General features: G+C 37.9%; 2 protein-coding genes across 5 annotated transcripts in view; one reads left to right on the forward strand and one right to left on the reverse strand.

Moving 5' to 3' along the window:
• Mettl4 (Methyltransferase like 4) overlaps nucleotides 1-9,511 on the reverse strand; it is a 63,858-nt gene extending 54,347 nt beyond the window's left edge. For all 4 annotated transcript variants that reach the window (XM_089240077.1, XM_089240075.1, XM_089240074.1 and 1 more), the window contains exons 1-6: nucleotides 8,861-9,511; nucleotides 5,498-5,548; nucleotides 3,545-3,692; nucleotides 3,266-3,421; nucleotides 804-870; nucleotides 459-633 (exon numbers count right to left, since the gene is read on the reverse strand). In XM_089240077.1, coding sequence (XP_089096203.1) covers nucleotides 459-633; nucleotides 804-870; nucleotides 3,266-3,421; nucleotides 3,545-3,692; nucleotides 5,498-5,548; nucleotides 8,861-9,055 — 792 coding nt within the window. In that variant the 5' untranslated portion in view covers nucleotides 9,056-9,511. The remainder of the gene's footprint in view (nucleotides 1-458; nucleotides 634-803; nucleotides 871-3,265; nucleotides 3,422-3,544; nucleotides 3,693-5,497; nucleotides 5,549-8,860) is intronic.
• Nucleotides 9,512-9,580: 69 nt separating this feature from the next.
• Nucleotides 9,581-19,373, forward strand: LOC149079175 (uncharacterized). Its single transcript, XM_089240078.1, has 3 exons — nucleotides 9,581-9,710; nucleotides 13,863-14,010; nucleotides 15,757-19,373. The coding sequence occupies exons 1-3, from the start codon at nucleotides 9,581-9,583 to the stop codon at nucleotides 16,445-16,447; spliced, it is 969 nt and encodes a 322-aa protein (XP_089096204.1). The 3' UTR covers nucleotides 16,448-19,373.
• The last annotated feature ends 3,047 nt before the right edge of the window (nucleotides 19,374-22,420 follow it).

Here is a 22,420-nt window from a genome sequence, read left to right on the forward strand (position 1 = left end):
GATGACTTTTCTTTCGGAGTTCACCTTGGCATAATATCCAGAAAATATCTTTTTCCTTGATAAACTGATTAATGTTAGGTAGGGAAAGATGTCCTCCTCTTTGTTGATACAATATATACAAAGTGATGGCTGTGTGAAGAGAGATTGATGTTTAGGAAAGGAAAATTCATCTTTGCCCCATTTTATCTGCTTTCATAGCTTAGAACTAGAGCACTTGCCCAGCATACGTGAGACCAGGCTTTGAGTCCACCTGAGAGCGGAGATAAATTTTTCTTTCCTCAACATCAACATTTTTTCACACAGCCAGTTTTCCGTGTATATTGATTAATGTTAGTTTTATTGGTTTCTTTTAATACAATAACATACCACAACATTATTCAAATGAAATCATTTAAAACAAAATGTTACAAAAATGATTATTGCATGAAATTACAAATGTGTGTGGCAATATTATTTACTTTCAGCCAGTGCCAATCTGCACGATGCACCAAATTCCATTTAGGGAAAAGCTTATTTTTGATGCAGTCCAACTGACTTTGATTGTTTGTAGCCCAAACTATGACTAGACTTCCATTATGAGTTAACTCTGGAACAGGCAGCTGTAGTAGATCAAGAGCATCCATAGTCCCATACCTTTTAAGACAAGACTCTGAATAAGACAGATTGAACAATATAACATACCATACACATTGCCATAACTCATCGAGATACCGCCATTCTAAAAACACATTTTCCTTCCTCACAAATAACACAAAATATTTCAGAAATGCAAAAACATGCAAATTTTTTAAACAAAATATTACCTTTTGTTTCTTCTAAGTGATTTATTATGCCATGGAGGATCCAGAAGTATTAGGTCAAATGATTCCCCTGCAAAAAAAAAAAAAGAAATCAGTTTTAGCCAATTCACAAGTTTAAACAGGCAATCAAATAGGGCCCAAAGTCAAACTGGGGCCTCAAATTATTGAAGACTTTAATTAATTCTGAATTCTATCACTTTATAGAATCAGGGCCACAACTAAATACTTTTTCACCCGGGATGAATTAGCATTTTGGCCTCCTTTGTTCCAGCGCTCGAGGCAGTAGACCCACCTGCTCTCCCTAGTTCTGGCCCTCGATAGAGTCAATATGCACTGGGGTAGTTGAGATAAAATTCTTCCTCCTCCTTGACATATTTTCGACACTTCTCTGGTGTATGAACTGCACCAGATACAACAAATCGATAGTTTAGGGCAGAGATTCTCAACCTTTTTTGACTTGCGAAGCCTTCTTCAGTATATAATTTCTGTGGTGGAGCCCTGTTTACTTGAGGCATACATAAAAATTATATACAATTTTTTGTATATAATTTTTATGGTGGAACCCTGTACGCCTCTATTTTTAATTTATCTATCATATTTACTGATTTATTTTATTTTCCTGGAGTTGCTGCAGAGAGCCCCTAGGAAGTGCACACGGAGCACTGGTTGAGAACCGCTGATTTAATGCATACATGTGGTGACATTTTTTGCAAAAATGGAGTAAATGTATGAGTTGGAAGCCATAGTTCCAGATATTGTAATGCAAAAATGTATGGTAGGTGATAAAAAGACAGGAAAGCTGAAATTCAGCATTCACTGATGTATTGTATTAATGTATTTTTTATGCAACACTAAACTTTGAAAATGCTCTCCTGAAAAATCAGCAAAATGTTACTTGCCACATGTGTGCATTAAGCTATCAATATGTACTATTGTGAAAGGTAACATTTTAAAGCTGTTACCTACCACCCTGTAATTCTTGCATACACTGACAGACTGACACATATTCATATCAGGTCAGAAATCTCTGTTCTCAGCTTGATGCAATGTATCAAAATTACAGTACTGTATTTCTCAGCAAAAATTGGTTTCATCACAATTCAAGACCTGAATGAATGAACGCCAGAACTTTGCCACTGGACTTATCCCGTTGCCGAGATCTCTTCCAGCCCAGCTTCGTGGCAGAGTCTGGAACACTTTATTTAGTGTCGAAAAAAACAAAAACCATACAAACTTTTTTACAACATATTTTCCCAGAACAATTGGGTACTGTCGCGATTAACAAATTTTCTGGTGATTACAGACGAGATGGGATTAGGAGTTGGAGAAGTTTCGGGGTTTAGTTAAGATGAATGTACACATATTAGGATGGAGGTATGTTTTAAAAGCAATTGAACCCCCTCCCCCCCCCCCCCCAGCCATCTCATCTGTTATCTTACACTTGCCATATTAACAATTCAAGACCTGCATCAAGGCATAGGGCCAATCCATAGATATTTATAAATATCAATTTTTCCATGCACATGCCACTTCTCAGTTTAAAACTTGAGCAGAAGGGAGGGAAAACTTCTAGTCACACAACAAACACTTTATGATTTGTTTCAGTGAGAACCCAGCTTATTTATCAAGTTTTCGATTTCATCAAGCATCAGGAAATTTGAATGGGGAGGGGTGCTTAATTTCTCTGCAGACATGCCAACATTGGCTTAAAGCTTATCAGTAGTGATGAATGTTCAGCTTTGCCATGGAGGGAGAGGGCCAGGACAACATAGTCATATACAATAAAAGATAACTCAAAAGTTTAATATATTTTTTAAAATTTTAATGCAAAGTTCATTAAAATACAGCACCTCAGTGACACTGGAACCTAGAGAGCTCGGGCCACATGACCCCCCCCCTCCCCCCGAAACAATCCTCCGAGGTCACAGAGTCACTTAATAATTCATGTATATTCAATGCAATCCCAACCTGCATACACCCTCGTGGGCTGTATGTACACCCCTAGTCTAGCACCCCTAGACCTCCCATCCTCGTTTTCTTTGTATCAGAGCTCTTATGCCACCTATGACAAAACATTCTTTCCGATGCAAGAGCTAGATCATGTTTTATGCAAATGAAGCCAGGTTCAGACCCGCCAAGCTGAACCATTCAAAAACCTGTTTTTAGTCCACAGCATGAGGCGGTTTTGCAGAATACAGAATTTTGTGCATTTGGGCATCGAATAGAGCCAACACCTTCTATAGCAAAAAGCCTTTGCACAAAGCTCTTGACATTACCTGAAGTCGTCCGTTTCACCTGCAGCCGTTGGATAAAGCAGGCCGATGTATGTAAAATCTTCACCTTTTTTTTGCAATATATGCAATGACCATAAGTGAAATGGGCGACTTCAGTAGTGACGGTACGAGCTTTGCGCGGATGCGCGGTTTAGATTTATGGTGGGGGGGGGGGGGAGTATGAGAAATTACCTGACAGCTTTTTCAAATGTTTTATATCCGCAAGTAAAAAAGAAGAACTGGGAGGAATGATGAAATACTCTTTCCCAAATTTCTTGGTCACTGAATGATGTTGCTCTGTATTTTGAAACCACAAAAAATCTGAAGATAACAAATCCTGACAGATGTCTGAAACAAATAAAAATTTTATTGTTTCATTACTTCCTCAAAATTATGAAACTACCATGAAAACAGCAAAAAAAAAAAAAAAAAAACCATACACAGACCAAAAAAAAAAAGATGAAATCTTACTTTGTGAGGAGACAACTCTACCAGCCGCCCTCGCGACTCCATTGTTCTCTAGCCATTCCTTCTGTGTGACAGCACTGTCTTCCACAAGTCCCAAATGCCGAGCTTCCTCAATTATTGATTTCACTGACTGCTTGATTAATAGAATCACCTAAGTATAAACATACTGTACATACATTATATTGTATTTTCAACATAACAGGCCAACTAAAGCAGAAAAATGTGACTAATCAATATGATTTTGATCATTTTAATGGATCTAAATCTCTCAGAATAAACAAAATCTTTCTCACTATATTTTTATGGCGTTTATTAGAAAGCTCTGTCCCTGGAACATCCTCCTGCCAACAATTTAGGACAGAAAATTAACCAACAACTATTCATTGACTGGAAAATTTAAAATAAACCAAAAGTAAAATTCATTGAAAGGAAAATTCAATGACAAATGATTCATCTACGGAAAATTCACTGAAAGAATTCATCGACGGAGAAAATCTACAAGCAACAGTTTGCCACAGATCAAGTGAGAGGGTGGGTCAACAAATGGGTGACTTATGCAATGAGCAAGAGAGACCCAGAGGGTGAGTGAGTAAATGACAGAATCAGTGAGCAAGGAATTGATTAAGTGAGCAAATGACAGAGCCAGTGAGCAAGGAATTGATTAAGTGAGCAAATGACAGAGTCAGTGAGCAAATGACAGAGTCAGTGAGCAAGAAAGGGAGTGGGAAAATGAACAGGTGACTAAGTCAGGTCAGCATGAGAGACCCAGAGAGAGAGTGAGCAATTAAAAGAGTGGATAAATGTACAGATGACTGAGTCATTAAGTGGGAGAGATCCAGAGTGAGTGAGTAAATGACAGAACCAGTGAGTAAGTTAGAGAGTGGGTAAATGAGCGGGTGACTTATTCGGTAAGCAAGAAAGATCCAGAGAGTGAGTGAGCAAATGACAAAGTCAGTGAGAAAGTGTGAGAGTAGGTGAACGAGCGGTTGACTGAGTCAATGAGCATGAGAGACCCAGAGAGTCAACAAGTAAAAGAGTGGGTAAATGAACGGATGAGTGAATGACAGAGTCAGTGAGCAAGAGATGGATTAAGTTAGCAAGGATCAGGTAAATCAGCAAGCAAGAGAGAGGGTAGTTGAGTCAGTGAGCAAGTGAGAATGTGGGTAAGAAAGCAATAGATCAAGAGAAAGAGTGAGTGAACAAGTGAGAGAATAAGTGAAAAGAGAAAGAGACAATCAGTGAACAAGTGAGAGAATGGGCAAGCAAGCAGTACCTAGAGAGTGAATGAGCAAGTGAACAAATGACAGTTTCAGTGAGAAAGTGAGTAAGCAAGTGGTAGGCCTAGAGAGTGAGTGAGCAAATGGCAGAATCAGTGAGTAAGGGAGCAAGTAAGTTAAAATATGAGTCAGTCAGTGATTCAACAAATGAGTCAGCAAATAAAAATTTGAGTGATTGAGCAAGAAAATGAGCAAACAAGAAAGTAATTGTATGAATGAGTAAATTTACTCACTACACTCACTCACTTGCTTGATGAAAATTTACTCACCTTCTGACTGACTTGCCTACTTACTTTCTCAGTCACTAGCTTGGTTAATCCCTCTCTCATCACTGACTCAATCACTCACTCAGTCTCTTATAATGAACTGTTTTAAGTGAATATTCCACAGATGATGTGAATTTTGTCAGTGAATTTTTTGACTTCTGATAATGTGTGACAGTGCATTTTTAGTGAATCAAAAACTTAGCCGGTGTTGTTCTTTTAGTACCAATTTTCTCTGGTACCGTAACACGATACCATCAAATTTGTGATAATGTGATGCTTCAATCTACAGAGGTTTAATAACAAGCATTGTACATACAATTAATGAGAAAAATCATAAAATAAAATTAATCAAAGTGGGGGGGGGCAATAACTTGAAGCAATTATTAAATTATCAAAAAAATCTTCAAACAAACCTCATCATGATAATCTTGATTCACTTCTTTTTTGAATGTAGATCTTCTTCTCTTTAAGGAAAAAAAACATGAATGAATATTTTTTATATAAAGCTACGTAAATGTACAAGATATACAGAACAGTTATACCACAGTCCTATTTCCTGCGTATAGTAAGCGGCAGTGTACACTCTGTACATGTGAGTTTTCTAGTGAACGGTAAATTTCATAGACAGGGTTTGAAACTGCTTCTCTCTACCAAAGATTTCTTCCCCCCCCCCCCACCCCGAATTACCTAGATATGCAAATGCTTTAACTCAAAATTTCCTACAAATTCTAAAAAATCCCCCTCCCCAGTAACCAATTTCAGCCAGTTTTTCCCAAGTGTTACCATCACTGACATCGATTCAGATGATTAATCTATTTACAGCCACATGCCATTGTCATTGAAGGGCTAGTATTTTTATGCTCTAACAATTCAATTTCATTGCTGATTGGTGAAAAAACATGAATTTCAGAATTTTTTACCAATCAGCAACAACGTTCTATTTTTAGCATAAAACTTCTAGCCCTAAGAGATCTCATCAGAGGCGGGAATTGCAAAAACAAGTTTGAAACGGGATTGGGATAGCGAGGGAAAAATTTACTTTTTATCAAAAATCACGAAATATGCAAAACATGCCTTAAAATTTTGAAAATATATTCTATTACATAAAAATAGCGAAATATGTAAAAAAATAACAAAATATGCATACATAGAAATCCGAAATATCCTGATTGATATACAGTCAAACCTCGTTAATGAGTCACTCTTTGGAGAGCAAAAATATGACTTAGTAAGTGGAGTGACTCGTTATGCGAAGTAATCCATAGCCATGCCGATTCCTGCCTGAGGACAATTGGCACATACAAAAAGTGACCCGGTAAGCGGAGTGACGTGTTAACCAGGTGACGCACTAACGAGGTTTGACTGTAGTTAGATGTCTACTCGTTTCACACCTCTTGTACACATTTTTGCTAAAGTGGCTACTACTTCTTTTGCGAAAAATGCGACCGTAGCTTAAACCCTGGTGTAATCATATCATATGAGCGGTCAGAAGCTTATAGGAATTCCTCTCTTGAAACTGAAATAGTCTAATTATACACTAGAAGTCAGCAAATCATAAAACTCCTATATATACATATTTTCGAAAGCAAGGCATTTCTTACCCTTTAATGTAATGTGCATGTTATATCTTTCACTGTTTTTCTCTGTAAATTAACTTATTGCTTGGAAGTATGATCATCTGCCACTCAAACATCTCTGTAACCCCTGATAATTGTTCAAAAAAAAATATTGAGGGTGATGAGCTTTGCCTCATTTTTAATGAGCACACGGCTCCTCTTTTAAACTCTAGCGAATTCTTCCATTAGATAGCTTGGTAAAATATCAATTAGCCATAATAATGTATGAATCACTGCATAAACCAACACATACTCCCTCTTTTCCTATCCCTGCACATGGATATCCAAGAAGACTCTTCACCAGAAACTGTATCCCAACTCCTACAGCGAGAACAAATTTCAAGAAAAATATGAGTGCTCGAAATAAATACTTATCATTGTTCAAAATGACTGTATTTAACCATCTTCAGGATGAAAATCCCTTGAAATGAACAATGCGTGCATGCTCATCTGTACATATATAACAACAAAAGCACTTGTTATTACCACTGATAACAGGTTTTCTTTTCCTTCACCCCCCCCCCCTCACGGTCTTCCTCCAAATCAATATTTTCTGGAAATCCAATCTTTGCCTATTAGATGTTGTTTGTCTTTACATTCTTTTTTTTTAACACCTGTTTTCCATAACCAAACTGTTGAAGTGACAATACCAGATTTTCTAAATAGCACACACACACGCATGAGGTCTTTCGTTCATGCTCTTATCAGTGCCCCTACTTGATTCCATAGGGGACATTCAAGTACTACGTAAGCAAATTTTTAGACATTTTTGACCCCCTCCCCTTGTCAGCAAAATTTCGTCATCAGCTCTGCCCCTCTGAATCCTAACTCATATTTTCATAAAGGGTGGTTAATGACGTAAGCATTATCCAACCCCCCCCCCCCCCCGTCATCAAAAGTCAGCAAATCGGAAACCCTCTTCCCCCCCCCCCCATCTATGATGACATAATACTTGAACGAGCCCATACCTCTTTACTTTCCCCCCACATCAACACGCCTTGTGAAGTGACTCACTCGGTCATTCTTAAAAAGATATTCTTTTCGCCGACTCTTCTGAACTAATTATACAATAAAATGCCTCCACTCGAAATGTGAGAAAATGACCGAAAAGAGGGAAAAAGATGGCCAAATCTATTGTTCTATCACTTTGGTCCCCTCCCCCTGGTCAGACCCCCCAACTTTAGGCCAAAGCTCACAAGTGATGACACCGCCACCAGATGGTGACTTATATGAAGACGATGTCACTCTCCGCTGATGATATGAAAGTTTATACGATTTCGGCTGATGCGAAGATGAATTCAGAAAAGAAAGAAAATTCAACTGCAAGTCAGCACTTGAGATCTTTGGCCTGAGTTAAGTCTGACTGTCCATGTAGGGGTCCCGTTCAGCACACGGGGCCGTACGTGGACACAGACATGCCGTACACTCACCAATAAGAAAAGCAGTGTGACAGTTCTCCTATAGAGCGCAATACAGCTCACGACAGCGCTTTGCGTCGGGCGTAAGTGGCAGACTGCTTGTGGAAGAGTCAAATGCGTCATGCGCAGCACGTTTTGCAGATGTTCTTTTCACTCTTGTGTGTTTTCTTTCCCTTCCCTTCAAACCGGAGCATGCAGACGACAGAGTAACTGATGCCAAGACTACATACGATAATATAGCCGCCCTGATCTGATGTGCCACGTTAGGAAAACACGAACGTGTAGATTGATTATGTAACACGTTTCTGCTGGCGCGAAATGGTCTAATTCGGTTCAGTAAGCGCGAAAAACCCATTCCTAGAAAAACCCGGCTTAAAGCCAGGTTTTCCTAGAAGCAGGTTTCTGCAGCGCGTACAGCGTGAAAAATCTGATTGGTCAAAAAAACCTGAAATTCAAGTTTTTAACCAATCAGCGTTTACACGCTGCACACAGCGCAGAAATTCTACTCCTCAGAAAACCCGGCTTTAGGGGAGAGAGAGAGAGGTTCCATTGCCCTTGTAGCGTAGTGGAGTAGCACGCTCATCCGGCAAGTGAGGGGACGTGGGTTCGTTTTTTTCCCCCCGCAAAGGCAATTGAATTTTCTTTTCCAAATTTATCTTCGCATCTGCCAGCTGTTAAAACCTCCGCGTGATCAGAGGAGAGTGGCATCACCTTCGAATATTAACATTACACAGTATTATACCTTTTTGATAGATCTCGAGGGATTCTCCGCGATCTTCATCGCTGCGCTGTCCATCAACAGCGGGGTGTAAATCTTGAAAAAATCGGATTTGATCTTGAGGCCTTCGCCCTCGTCGTTGGTGGAGCCGTACAGCTTATCCACGAAAGTCTTGTGGCAAAGGAACCAACCGTCGCTGTTTTCGTACAAAATAGACATTATCAATAGTATTATTTACTATATATTTGACTACATAATAATGCTAGAGATCGCCATGAGGTAATGTTTTGATTCTTTTGTTTACAACTTTACATCCTTTTGGGTTGGTGTCATGGAGTACATTGTAAACATCCTGACCATATATTGAGGATACGGGAACAGGACAGTCACACGTAATCAAAATTCTGTAAACAATCAAAATTTCCCATTGTTGATGATTTTTTTCAGTAATTCTAGGAAAAGCTGATAACTCATCCTACTTTTAGATAATTTTTTTAATAAGATAGTCATGGATGTCCAGTATTTTGAATCTCGTTGTCCCGTTTTTTCTTGTAAGATTATGGTCAGCATAATTCACACTGTCCTGACGTGACGTAGGAATACGTGGGATGATGCAATCTGACGTCACACGCCATAGGACGCGTCAGAACCGGATCAAACCGGATTTCCGTCAGGCCCGTATCTGGCCTTCGCTATTGTTGCTTCGTTTCATGTTTGTTTACTTTCTAGACTGATTTTACGACGATGGAAGACGAACTAATTGAACATGTTCGATTAAATAAAGTGCTGTATGAACCTTCCCACCGCGAATACAGGAATCCAAATGTGCGGACCAAGGCTTGGGACATGATTGGCAAAAAACTTGGAGTTTCAGGTCAGTGAACAAATTAGTCTTTGAAATCGTAAAATTAAGCAATAATTGTTTATCTTAGAACAAGACAATTATTCCGAAACCTGTATATACACGCATATTATTCTTTTACTTAATACATTACTTCTCAATAAACACAGTGCCTGCCTTTCTTTGAGGGGGGACATAATATGTAAGTGTCTATTGATTATCAGTGTCTATCATGATTGTATATGCATCACGGGCTACTTCTTCGAATTTCATGTCATTCCCATGTATGACTTGATGTTCCTTGAGGAAACAAAGCACTTTTTGTATTTAATCAAACTGAAATTTGACAGTTGTGTAGGAAGAATGCAGTTATAACAACATTTTACAATTGTGTATTCATTTAAGTGCTACAGACACACATGGTAGAAGACTCTTTCCTCCATGACCCAATACAAAAGAAGTAAACATGGACAACATGTTGCCATTCATATGAAGCGTAATACTAACTTCTGAGGGGGTATACTAGATACGTACAAACATAATGATGGGATTACTAGATTATCAAGACTCTTCCCCCCCCCCCTTTCTAGACTAGATGAAGTTAAGTCTCTAATTCTGATGACCATAAATAAATCCGTTATTTCCTGGACATACCGTTACTTTTATGTAATTTTGGCCATTCCGACTTTTTTTTTTTTGCAAAAAATTTCATTGTTTTAGCCATTGAGATGAAATATTAGGTTGAAGAGTATAAGTAAGAAAAATAATTTATTTCTCCTCTAAGGTTTTAGCAGCTCTGCTTTAGAAGGTGTTGGCTGTGGTGGTCGAGTGGCCATAGTGATGGACCAAAGCCGCTCGAAAGGTAAGCGGCTTTGGCGTACTGTTAATGCAGCTTTGTGATGGACACGCATCGCGAGCACCTGGGACTGAATTCCACCGCCGCCACAGTAGGGCCCGGCTGAAGTTGGTTTTCTGTGGTTCCCAACTTCGATGCGCGAATGTCAGCAGATCTCCCCGTTAAAAACTCTCGCCACCGAGAGCAACAGGCCTAAAATGGTACAAATATTCAATCACTATACTTCAATTATAAATATAGATGGCAGCACTGAAAATTCAAAAACACTAGATACTTGTGCACTTGGACCAGTGTTTTCCACCCGGGGGTGCCGGAAAACATATTTGCGGGTGCGAGGTGGAAAAAAAATTATATGTTGACTGAGAGAGAGAGAGATTATTCAGAAAAAAATAAAAATTGGATTTTTCAATTCCCAAAAAATATGAATCATAATGAATTTTTTGACGCTCATCTTTCTGACTTCTGCTCGTAGAAAGGCGACATATGAATTTTGTGTTGTAAAAGTTTCTTTTTCGATTAGCGATCGTACTTGTTTTCCGTCTGGTTGAGAAAAAATACCATTATTTACTTAAATTTTATTTCGTGCGGTTTGTTTCCATTGGTATATAGAGAAAAGAATAGCAGGAGGTGGCGTGACCAGCTCGTCCGTTGAGAAAGCATGGGGAATCGGGGTTGCAGATGAAGCCAGCGATCGCTCTATTAAACACAGGGCTGTCATTTCAACTTTTTCCGGGGGGGGGGGGGGCAAAAGAACATGTACTCAATGTATGTATATATAGGCTGACCATATTTCTTCTAGAGAAACACGGGACATTGGGATTCCAAATACGGGACATCGTCAATTATCGCCAAAAACGACGCCAAAATCAAACAAAGTTGCCAAATATTGTTGAAATTGCGGAAAATCACAATGGCGGGAAATGATGCATTACTGCAAATTGCAGTGGATTAAAATGTATTCCACGGAAAAAAAAATTCACCGAGGCAAATGTGGGAGCTTAATATTCTCATATTAGTTGTAATTATCATAAAATAATGAGTTGAAGAATAATGTCAATCTTTGACTTCAATAAAGAATAAAAATTCAAGTAGGTTTCGTGTAAAATACGGGAAAAACCGGGACACTTTTGCCAAAAAAACAGAAAATACCGGGAAATACGGGACGTATGGTCACCCTATGTGTTTATTTATATATATATATATACCATTTTCAGTGTATTTTCGAAATCCGGGGGGGGGGGGGACGGCCCCGCTTCCCCCTAAATGACGGGCCTGCTATTAAAGGTAGTTAAGTCCAAACAAACCGTGGCTTCCCATGCTTTTCTATGAGAAACGTTTTCAAAAACATTAAAAAATTTTCTGTTCACTTCAGGAGCTCAATTTTTTTCAAATTCTGTGTATGTATTTATACAATTGAACGAGAGCTTTTACAATTTTAATTGTTACTTGTTTTCGAATATTAACTTCAACAACATGGAACCTTTTGCAAAAATAACCAAAATTTACCCGTATCTTGTGCCACGAAATTTCTTTTCAGCATTTTAATTTGAAAAAAATTCTGCCAAAGTATATAACACCTCAGTGCTGATAGACAGACAATGTTTAAAGACACTTGAAAGAGCGGTGTTTGAAAAAATCTGACTTTTTTTTTGTGAAAAGAACATTTTAATGCAAAACATTTTAGCATATATATAATGCCTTTCAGCTGTTTATATCAAAATATTGTAGAAATACTTCCAGTCCAGGTAGAACAAAAACCTGAGCACAAACAATTTTAAATTTCAAATTCAATTCTAAACTGTGGTTTTTGTTTTTAACTTAGCAAGTTTTTTATCGAAAGTAATAGGTACAAAATGCAGAGGAAAAAAAACAGCCCATGATTATTTTCCTAAATACTATAGCCCAAAGAGATGACTCACCGCGGCTGGTAAAAAAACTTTTTCAATTTTTTGTACATATTTTTTTTTGAATACTACATCCACATAGCGGAAGTTTCGGATGGGCTGCTTATATTTCAGTAATACGTATTCAAGAATATAGGAGTGGAACGGAGAAGGGTGGCGAAATTTGTACAGCCTACAGGCAGCAAAACCATAAATACACAGTGGCGGAGGACGCTCGAGCATTTCCATTATGTTGTAATTTTTGCGATAATTGGCGATGTCACGCATTCCTGATTCCAATAACCCGTACTTTTCTTTAGGATGTATGGTCAGCCTAGTTCCAACATTTCTCAAAACCTGATTTTTGAGTTGTAAGACTTAGTCAAAATTTTGCTTCCTTCCATTTCTTCAGTGGATTTATACTTCACTTACACATCACCTGAGATACCATCTTTTCTCGAATAAAATCCCAAATTGTCACCTGACGTCAATGAAAATATTTTTCGGAAGTCATAATGTGTCTCGAAATTGACTTTAAAAAATTGGTATTATGTCCATTGTGAATCGGCTCTTGGACGTGACACCCCTTTGGATCCACGCTTGATCCATCGTTACTGCTTTTACCGTAAGCTCCAACATTAACCAGCGTGAATTTTTAATTTGCGTCTACCAAAGCCTATAAAACAATGGAATGCGTTCTTTTGTAGCTATGTTACAAAGAACCAACGTCAGATGGGCAACGTATTTAAATGTGGTTGTCAAAGTCTGTGCAAAGATCATGTGCACTCCCTCCAGGGAAGGGAATTCCATTTCTGCATGGGCGGAGATACGGGGGAGGGAGGAGAAATGCCCTCCCAGCATCAAAGATAAGCTGACTGATCTAACGAATTGGCATCATCATCATCATCATGCCCCCCAGACTTTCAAGTCCATCTCCGCCTATACATTCCTGATCAGAATCGGTGGCAGCGTATAAATTGTTGTAAAGTTCCCAAGTTTCTTGACAGCACTCTTCACTGATTTTGCCAATGGTTGAGAAGCCTGTGCGAAAGGAAAATCCCAATGGTCGGTAAGAGTTTCCGGTTGCCAAATGTCAGCAAATTACAGTAAAACATATGCATGCAAAAGTAAAGCATGTAAAGTGTGACCACGGAATGATGACCTCTGACCTAGTATGACCTTCATCATGAAAAGAGGGGATTTATTCTTCAGTAGGGAGAAATAAGGGGCGAGGAAATAAATTTCCTCTAGGAATGCTGTTAGAATTCTTTTTCCTCCTATTTCTCCCTACTGAAGAATGAACCCTCTCTTTTCCTGATGAAGGTCATGCAAGGTCAGAGGCCATTTTTTCATGGACGAATTATACATGCATTATGTAAGAAAAATTAAGAAAATGATAATTATGAGACATTGAGAAAAACAAAATCTGTGATTACTCTTTTTCAGGTAATGAATGTAAGGAAAGTTGGAATAAATTACGAAACGCGTACATTCAGGCTCTGAAACGGAGATCAGCAGAATCAGGTCAAAACTTGGGAAAATGGAAATTTGAGGACCAAATGGCTTTTTTGTCTCCGATTCTAAAACCACGAAAGTAAGTATTATGTATAGGAATAAACTGTTGTACCATAGTAAACCTTGAAACACTTAAAATAGTTTGAAAGTATTGCTTACCAGAGCTGATTTTTTTGGAGTGCAAGAGATTAGAAATACATAACCTTCAAGGGCGTACCCAGGATCAGACCTGGAGGGGCAACTCACCGATACTAAATTGATACGTCTGTGCTTTTGTCAATTACTACACTTTAATTTCTCTTCTGGGCAAAAGGGGGGGGGGGCAGCTGCCCCTCGTTGGGTACGCCCATAATAGCCTTACAACTGAACGTGGTTTCAGCTTTTTGTCTATGCATTGACAGAGATTTTGCAAGTGGGCACATAAACTGAATAAATTATGTTTTTTTTTTTTTTTTTGCTGTGTCTGTTCTCGACATTTCAAATTTAGTAAACTATATTTAGTAATCATAACCTCTGCATTACCCTGATAAATCGTAGTAAGTACTCAATCATATCAAGCATCATGAAAAATTGCTATTAATATTTTTCACAAATAATATAGCAACGTGTACTTTGGAACATTATAAAACTTGAAATTTTCCTGGTTTACCTTGGAATACTCAATTTAGACTAATTTCTAATACTCTACTTCTTTTACTCTTAAATACAATTTATATTTTAAATTTTTGTTCTGTAGTTCCCCCCCCCCCCATAAAAATTTAATCTATATCCATTGCTTCTTCTCCATCCCTCTTCGATTATTTCCTAATCAAATTTGTTGGAAAAAACATAACCTTCATTAAAGGGGGTCCACTACATAAAAAATTTTGGGAAACACTGCTGTACAGTACAATGTATTGTTCTCTAATTTTGAAAAAGTGTATGTACTTTCTTCAAGGTACAAAATCCATTATTGTACCTTGAAGCATTTTTACCGTTTCAAAAATCCATATTTCATAATTATAGTAAGGAAAAAAAAATTAATTTAACATTTATATGATGTTTTATATGCAGTATACACAGTTACTAGTTAATAGAGTTCTCTATTTTTTAATCTTAAAAACGCAATATTTAGAAACTGAACTGTATATTTTAATGGGGAAATTGCCAGGCACGAACTGTCTTTTTCACCGAGTCACGTGATTTCCTTGCATGCGATGTCGCGGCGGCTAGATGCTCCCTCCAGTAATATAAGCTCGATGGTGATTACAGATAAAATGAATAGAAAACTGACAACAATTGAGAAGCAGTGAAAAAAGGGGGGAAGACTAACGTGATCAACCATCTTGACGAGTGAAGAATCTTTTTCGAAAGCAAAGTAGCTTTTTTAGTTTTTAAATTTACTTTAAAAAAAAAACTAAAATTCTGAAGGAATAAAGCAATAAGTTTATAAAAAATAATGTGATTGTGACTCGGGACGTGACATAAAAAGTGGTCGCCATGATACGAAAATAAACACGGGCGACAGCAACTCTGGCTCTAAAGGTGCGAAAAAGCGCGGAAATAGAAAACGACATTTCCGGTGGTGCCATCTAGCGGCGGAAATGGGCGTAATCCCCAATGGAGTGTTTCCCAAGACTACTACGCTCGAGATAAGCCCTTTTATAAATTTACGATTTGATCGTAATTCACAGAAAAAAAAAATCATGAAAATCTGCCAATATGCAACTCCGAAAATTGGGGAGAGAATTCTATATTTGTAAAACCACAACGTCTTTACACAATTTTCATACTACACAATGTCTTTCATAATCCTCCTCATCATACTTTATAATTATTGTTTCAGAACTCGAGGAAATACGGAACAGGCTGATGATGGAACCGAGGATGAACCTGGTCCTCCTCCAGATGAAGAAGCAGACACACAACTTATCTTCGTTCCTCAGATACAAATGGGTCCTCAGTTGAACCAACCAGAAAACAACATCCAGTTGCCGGGAAATACAATCCATAAGGCTGGTCCATCCGTGGTTAATGTGTCCACCCTTTCTCCGACCACTTCTCATCATTTCGAAAATCCCGACAAACGAGCTGCTGTTGAAAGAAAACGCTTGAAATCGTCCATGCAACAAATGGCTACAATTATGGAAGAAAACAACCGATTGCGCTCTCAATGTCTCCGAAATACACCGGCTGCTCCGCAGAATGACTTGCACGACGAATGCGATCTATTTTTCCTCAGTCTGGCGAAAAGTGTGAAAAAATTGCGTCGCGAGGACCAATTTAAGGTGAAGATGGCTGTAAGCGAAATTGTTTTTCGCGCTGAATTACGCACTGCTCCGACCTACCCATTACCTACGGAGAATAATGCCCAACCTTATCAGAATAACCCATTCCCTCCTTTTGAATGTTCATCCACAGCATCGTCTCCTCATCATTATTCCATAGCATTATCTCCTCATCATTTTTCCAGAGCATCATCTCCTCATCAATCTGTACAAAGTTGTGACGGCTCATCTTTATCACAATCCCCCTAAGCTTCTCCTATGGATTCGTACGCTAATGACGATGAGACTGAAATTCTTTCAACGCTATAAATTCGTTAACCTACTCCACAAATAAAAAGAGGCAATTGCTGGCTGACATTACTTTTTTCATTATCTAATTGAACTTTTCATTACCTAATTGCTTTTCATGTACATTCTTATGTACTGGACTTAACCCTTTAAGGCGGAGATCGCGAAATATCTCTTCTTAAAACGCGCCCATACAACACCATCTATCAGGGGCGTCGGAAGTGTTTCGAACCTGTGGGTGCCCGTCTTGAGATTCATGCAGGAAGTTTCGATTTTTGAATGAATTCTGTGGGTGCTCGAACCCGTTCTACAAACTTCCGTGGGTGCTCGAGCACCCACAGCACCCCCGGCTCCGACGCCACTGCCATCTATAGCGGAAGGCCTCCTCGCGAAGCTCGTGACGTCGCTGATGAAAGTCATCTCACCTTTAACCATTGGTTATAGCAGGCCGACGCATGCGCTTTTTTTGTAATGTATCCAATGTCTATAGTTGAAATGACTTTCTTCAGTGATGTTACGAGCTTTGCGTGAAAGCTTTCGATGGTGTTGCCCCACATCGGAAATCCCGAGCCCCAGATAGCCATGTACAGAAAGCTTTGCCTGAAAATATTTTCTTCCCCCCACACCTTCCCGTCCAGTCAATCAACTGACAGTGAGCGGAGTCAGCTTTTGCTCAAAGTCTGATAACGGAATGAAAGAGAAAGGATGTTTTCCTTTACCTTCGAGGTAGTATACGATTATGCTTACAGTATAAATAACAGACAACGATAGTTTTTCCTCTTCCTTGTTATTATTATTATTTTCGGTGTTGATGGGAAAAGCATATTGAAAATGTATGGCAAATTCTTGAAGGTTTAGTGATTTCCACTGCGGCAGTTATAATGCGGATCAGGAAAATTTTAAAAACCTCTTAAAGGGTTAAGTAAGTATGTACAATAAAGTAACTTTTTCATGTACTTCCAATTTTATAATTCAGTGTTGTGTCAATATTCAAATTTGTGAGAGATCTACACCAAATTTGAGCACATATTTAGAAAAAGCAGAAAAAAGTTTGTGGAAAAACAATGTTCCTAGGGGTATAGCAGTCTCCCCACATCACGACCAAAGTGCACTTTAATGGCTTCACATCGACTGATTGGGTGGTGCATCTCTTGAAATATCAGACCAGTATGAACATCGTATCACATATCTGATGTTATCCCGCGTCACATCAGAGTCGAAGGTCCTGATTTCATAGATGTCATTGCAGACAATAATTGTTTTCTGGTTTTCGTTAATTAGAGACCGCCTCTGTTTACGCAGAACAAGTTTTTTTTTTTGTTCAGCGTAAAGTAAAAAAAATCATAACTTCAATAAAAATACTAATTGTTCTAACAAATTAATATTAATTGTACTACCTTCGACTTGAGATTATTGGTACCATATTTTACCCTCAACGTTACGTTATCTGAGTAATATTTTCACGAGTGATTTTTTTTCCACCTTTCGTGAGGTTTGAGATTTTCGTGACCCGGTTAGTCCGCTCCTGGATAATCATGGCTTAACATGAAAATCAATCAATTTATAAAGCTTAGGTCAAGATGTCTGGAAGTGGAGATACGTCAAACCAAACTGTCAACGCAAATGCATATTGAAAAAAATGTGTTATCTATCAATTACCTGCAGGGAAGATGTTTCCAGTCTCAGCTATCAGCTAAATGACATCGATATGATAAAAATTATAGAAAACATTAAAAATTAAAAATATGATGAAAAATTTCTATGTCTTGGACATTGAAGTTCCAAGAGATGGCAGTTATCAAGCCTCGATGTCATTTAGCTGATAGCTGAGACTCGTAAAATTCATGAAAAAAAAAAAAAAATTCTCGAATTCTGTCCCTTGGGGCCACATAGTGTATATTCGTTATATGTGTATGTCTTTTTTTCTTTTTCTTCTGTATTGCTTTTCGTGTGTTATTGTCCAGTATTTGTGTAATGTGTATGTGTGTGTATTTGTTTGCTTACGATAAAAAAAAAACCATAATAATTAAATAAGAATAATTTAGTTGGCACACATCATATCAGAAACCGCAGTTTATTTTTTAGCCTTTTATCATTGTCATCAGTAATCGAAACCTCTCTCCTCTCGTCTTCTAAGAAAATGTTCGTTTCGGTGAATGGTAGCAGTTGACTGCGTGCACTTTAGATGTTTGTGCATATGTATGGTATGGAACAGTGATATCTAAGGAATAATGCTGCAAGAATATAATCAGCGAAATCTTTCTTCAAATCAGGAAAAATTGAATGTTTATAGTGTGGTGATGAAAATCTCTATGAAGTTTCCGCTGAAGAATTCAGTAATGTTATATTGAAATCATTGCATGCAGCGAGAGTGCTTGGTGAGAAATACATTTAAATTCAGTAACAAGATATATTCAAACAGCCATCTCATAGTTAATTATTTTGATCTGTTTTAGTTGTTAATACATCTATTTATGTTAGCATTTTATTTATTTTCCATAGTATCTTTTATTTTTAAGTATTCAAAATTTTAATATTAGTTTTATTCGTTCTTTTGATATATATATTTTTTAATTCTTGATTTCATTTACTCATCGTAATTATTTTATCTATTTGATTTTTATTATCTTTGTGTTATCATTTTATTTTCATTGTTAGTTTTTCTTCAATCCTTTATTTTTTTTATCGTAATCATTTCATCTGTTTCATTTTTTCATTACTTTTGTTATTTATATTACCGTATTATTTTTAATCGTTCAAAATTATTTATTTCTGTATTTATATCTCATTTTTATTGTTTTGGAGACTTATTTCGATTAATTTTTTTATATAAAACGTTTAAGATAAATAGAAGTTTGAGTTGTAAATAAATTTGATTCTTACCTTTGATTTTTCTGTTTTAAATACACTGTTTTAGGGTACGTTTGAAATCAAGATATAGTAAATTTTGAAGAAAAAAAAAGAACTACTAAAATCTTCGGATGCTTTCTTTGTGGCTTCATAGATCATGTATTTAGCAAAACAATTCTCTTAAAACAAGGAAAACTAATAAAGGAAACATCTAAAATCTATGTAATTGAACACTATCAACTAGAGGGATAAGTATGGGAATACGAATATATCAGCGAATAACAGTGATGACAGGAGTGTAAAGATATGTTTTAAAGTCGTAACATAACGTCGTCAAAACACACATTATTGGGGAAAAAAAGAAAGAGACAGAAAGTGCTGAGACAAGGTGAGAATCCTGGCAAAAACATGAAATTGGAACAAAAAACGCCTCGTAGATACTTCCCTGATGGCAACACTCTTGAGTGAAACGTCCCGTTTTTTTTCGAAATATGGTCACGGGGTACTCGAGGAGTCTAAAAGCTTGTCACGAATATTTATAGCCCCCGTAGTTCTCAATGATCCGTAGTCCCTAATTACTAGGGTGACCATACGTCCCGTATTTGCTGTTTTTTTGGCCGTCCCGACTTTTTGGCAAGAGTGTCCCGGTTTTTCCCGTATTTTACACGAAGCCTACTTGAATTTTTATTCTTTATTGAAGTCAAACATTGACATTATTTTTCATTCATAAATTACTTACTCATTACAACTATATATGAGAATATTAATCTCCTACATTTGCCTTGGTGAACGTTTTTTTTTCGTGGAATACATTTTGATCCACTGCAATTTGCAGTAATGCATCATTTCCCGCCATTGTGATTTTCCCGTTATTTCAGCAATATTTGGCAACTTTGTTTGATTTTGGCGTCGTGTTTGGCGATAATTGGCGATGTCCCGTATTTTCCCGTATTTGGAATCCCAATGTCCCGTATTTCTCTCGAGGAAATATGGTCAGCCTACTAATTACCAATAGAAATAAGTCAACACAGAAGTAAAAAAAAATGGCGATAAGACACCGGAAGTCTCTTAATAGAAAACAGTAGATATAAGACACCGGAAATCGTTTAATGAACAGCAGATGTCACTTAATAAACACCGGATGTCGTCATTCTGTAGAGATAAGACACCGGAAGTCGATAGCGATAAGGCGTTGGAGGTCAATAGAGATAAGACACCGGAAGTCATTTAATATATAAACAACAGATGTCACTTGATAAACACCGGAATAGAGATAATACACCGGAAGTCACTTAATGAACAACAGATGTCACTTAATAAACACCGGATGTCGGCATTCTGTAGAGATAAACAACAGAGGTCACTTAATAAACACCAGAAAAGAGATAAGAAACCTCGTACTATATCTCAGAGACCACTTCCGGCGGAAGTGTGACGTCACTTCCGGTGGTATACCGGGGCGCATACTACTTACACCTAGTACCTTACCAAGGTGCAAAACAATGCTGTGAAGCCTATCTTAGGGACAACGATACCAATGGAATAAAGCAATACATATTTTGCACCTCAAACTTTTTCTTAGTTTCAAAAACAGAATTGGTGGGGGGACGGGGGACGGTTATGATTGTGGAATATAGTTTGAAAAGCTGTTCAAAAAATTCAAATTGAATTTCCAACATGCGTTCCTCATTAGTTTCTTGAAAGGGAAAGATGTCTTTTTAAAGTCCCGTTGTTTAAAGTCCCGACAGTATCTCTGTCTAGGAGCCTTATAGGAGGCTTTACTGTTATTCACCGGGTACCTGGGACAAGATCCATGAAACTCCGAAAAGATGTTCAGTTGTGTATGTACGGTTTGTTACAATTTTCGACACACACACACGCACGTTGCACTCAGGGGCGGGTCGAGACAAAATCTCTACCCGAGCGGGACCTATTTTTGTGCGCCCCCTGACTTCCCCAATTAGAAAAAAAAAAATTGTTTCAATCGCTTCGTTTTGATGCGTTCAAAGGAACAGCGATATTTTGTGTCCCAACACAGCATGTCGAATGTTTTTGTTTTTTTTGCCCTTTTACCTTGACGCTCCTTCTAGAGCGGGCAGAAATCATCTTCCAATTTTTTCGCCCTTTTACTTCGGACTTAACGCCTCTCCTAAAGAGGGCACAAATAAGTTTTCCTAATTATTATTTTGCGTTTCCACTTTGGATATGACGCCCCTCATAAAGCGAACAGAAATAATTTTCTGTAATTTCTTTCACCCTTTTGCTCCAGATTTGGTGCTCCTACTAGAGGGGAAAGAAATTATTTCTCCCAACTTTTATCGCCTTGTCTACCTCAGACTTGGTGCCCCTCTTACAGCGGGCACAAATAATTTTTCCTAATTTTTTTTGCCCTTTCACTTCGGATTAGACGCCCTTCTAGAGCACACCGAATTGTAATACTCCTCACAACACTGGAAAACACTTTGGCTCTCGTTAGTAGAAAAATTGGGTGGCCCCACAAGGGTGATTCCTCTATTATTTCTATTTTTTACTGCACAACAAAAGAGGAAACAAATTGCGTCTCCCCCAAAATCTCTTGCAGGGGTAAACGAAAAGAGCTCGAGAGAGAGAGAGCGTGTATTTATATCTGACCAAAATCGCTATGTACTGTACATATATAAGTACACTGCCAATCGATTCTTTTCTTTTCGAAAAATAACCGTAATATTATATACACACAAACCTCCAATTTTTTTCTCATCTCGGTCATTTTGCATGTATATTTTATAGTTATTTTTTTAAATAAGTAGCTTAAAGATATTTTTCTAGTAATGTATATTAACGCGTTTCGGCGCCCCTTCTCATTTCGCGCCCGGTGCAACTGCACCGGTCGCCCTGCCCTAAGACTGCCCCTGGTCTATAATTAAAAGACCCTATTTTAAAGTAGCCTACAAGGGAAACCAGTCATCAAAAAATTGTGAAATTTTGTGGATGGGAATTTGTTTCAGGAGTGCGCATGTCGTCATCAGAGGGCGTTTTATTAAGAAATGACACATTTGGGCAAACGTTTACAATTTTAACAATTGTTAAGCACTTTTGCAATTG

The sequence above is a fragment of the Pholcus phalangioides genome, unplaced genomic scaffold (genome assembly GCF_987345545.1).
Source record: "Pholcus phalangioides strain wild (caught in Gottingen) unplaced genomic scaffold, Ppha-v1.0 ptg000012l_1, whole genome shotgun sequence".
Taxonomy (NCBI): Eukaryota; Metazoa; Arthropoda; class Arachnida; order Araneae; family Pholcidae; genus Pholcus; species Pholcus phalangioides.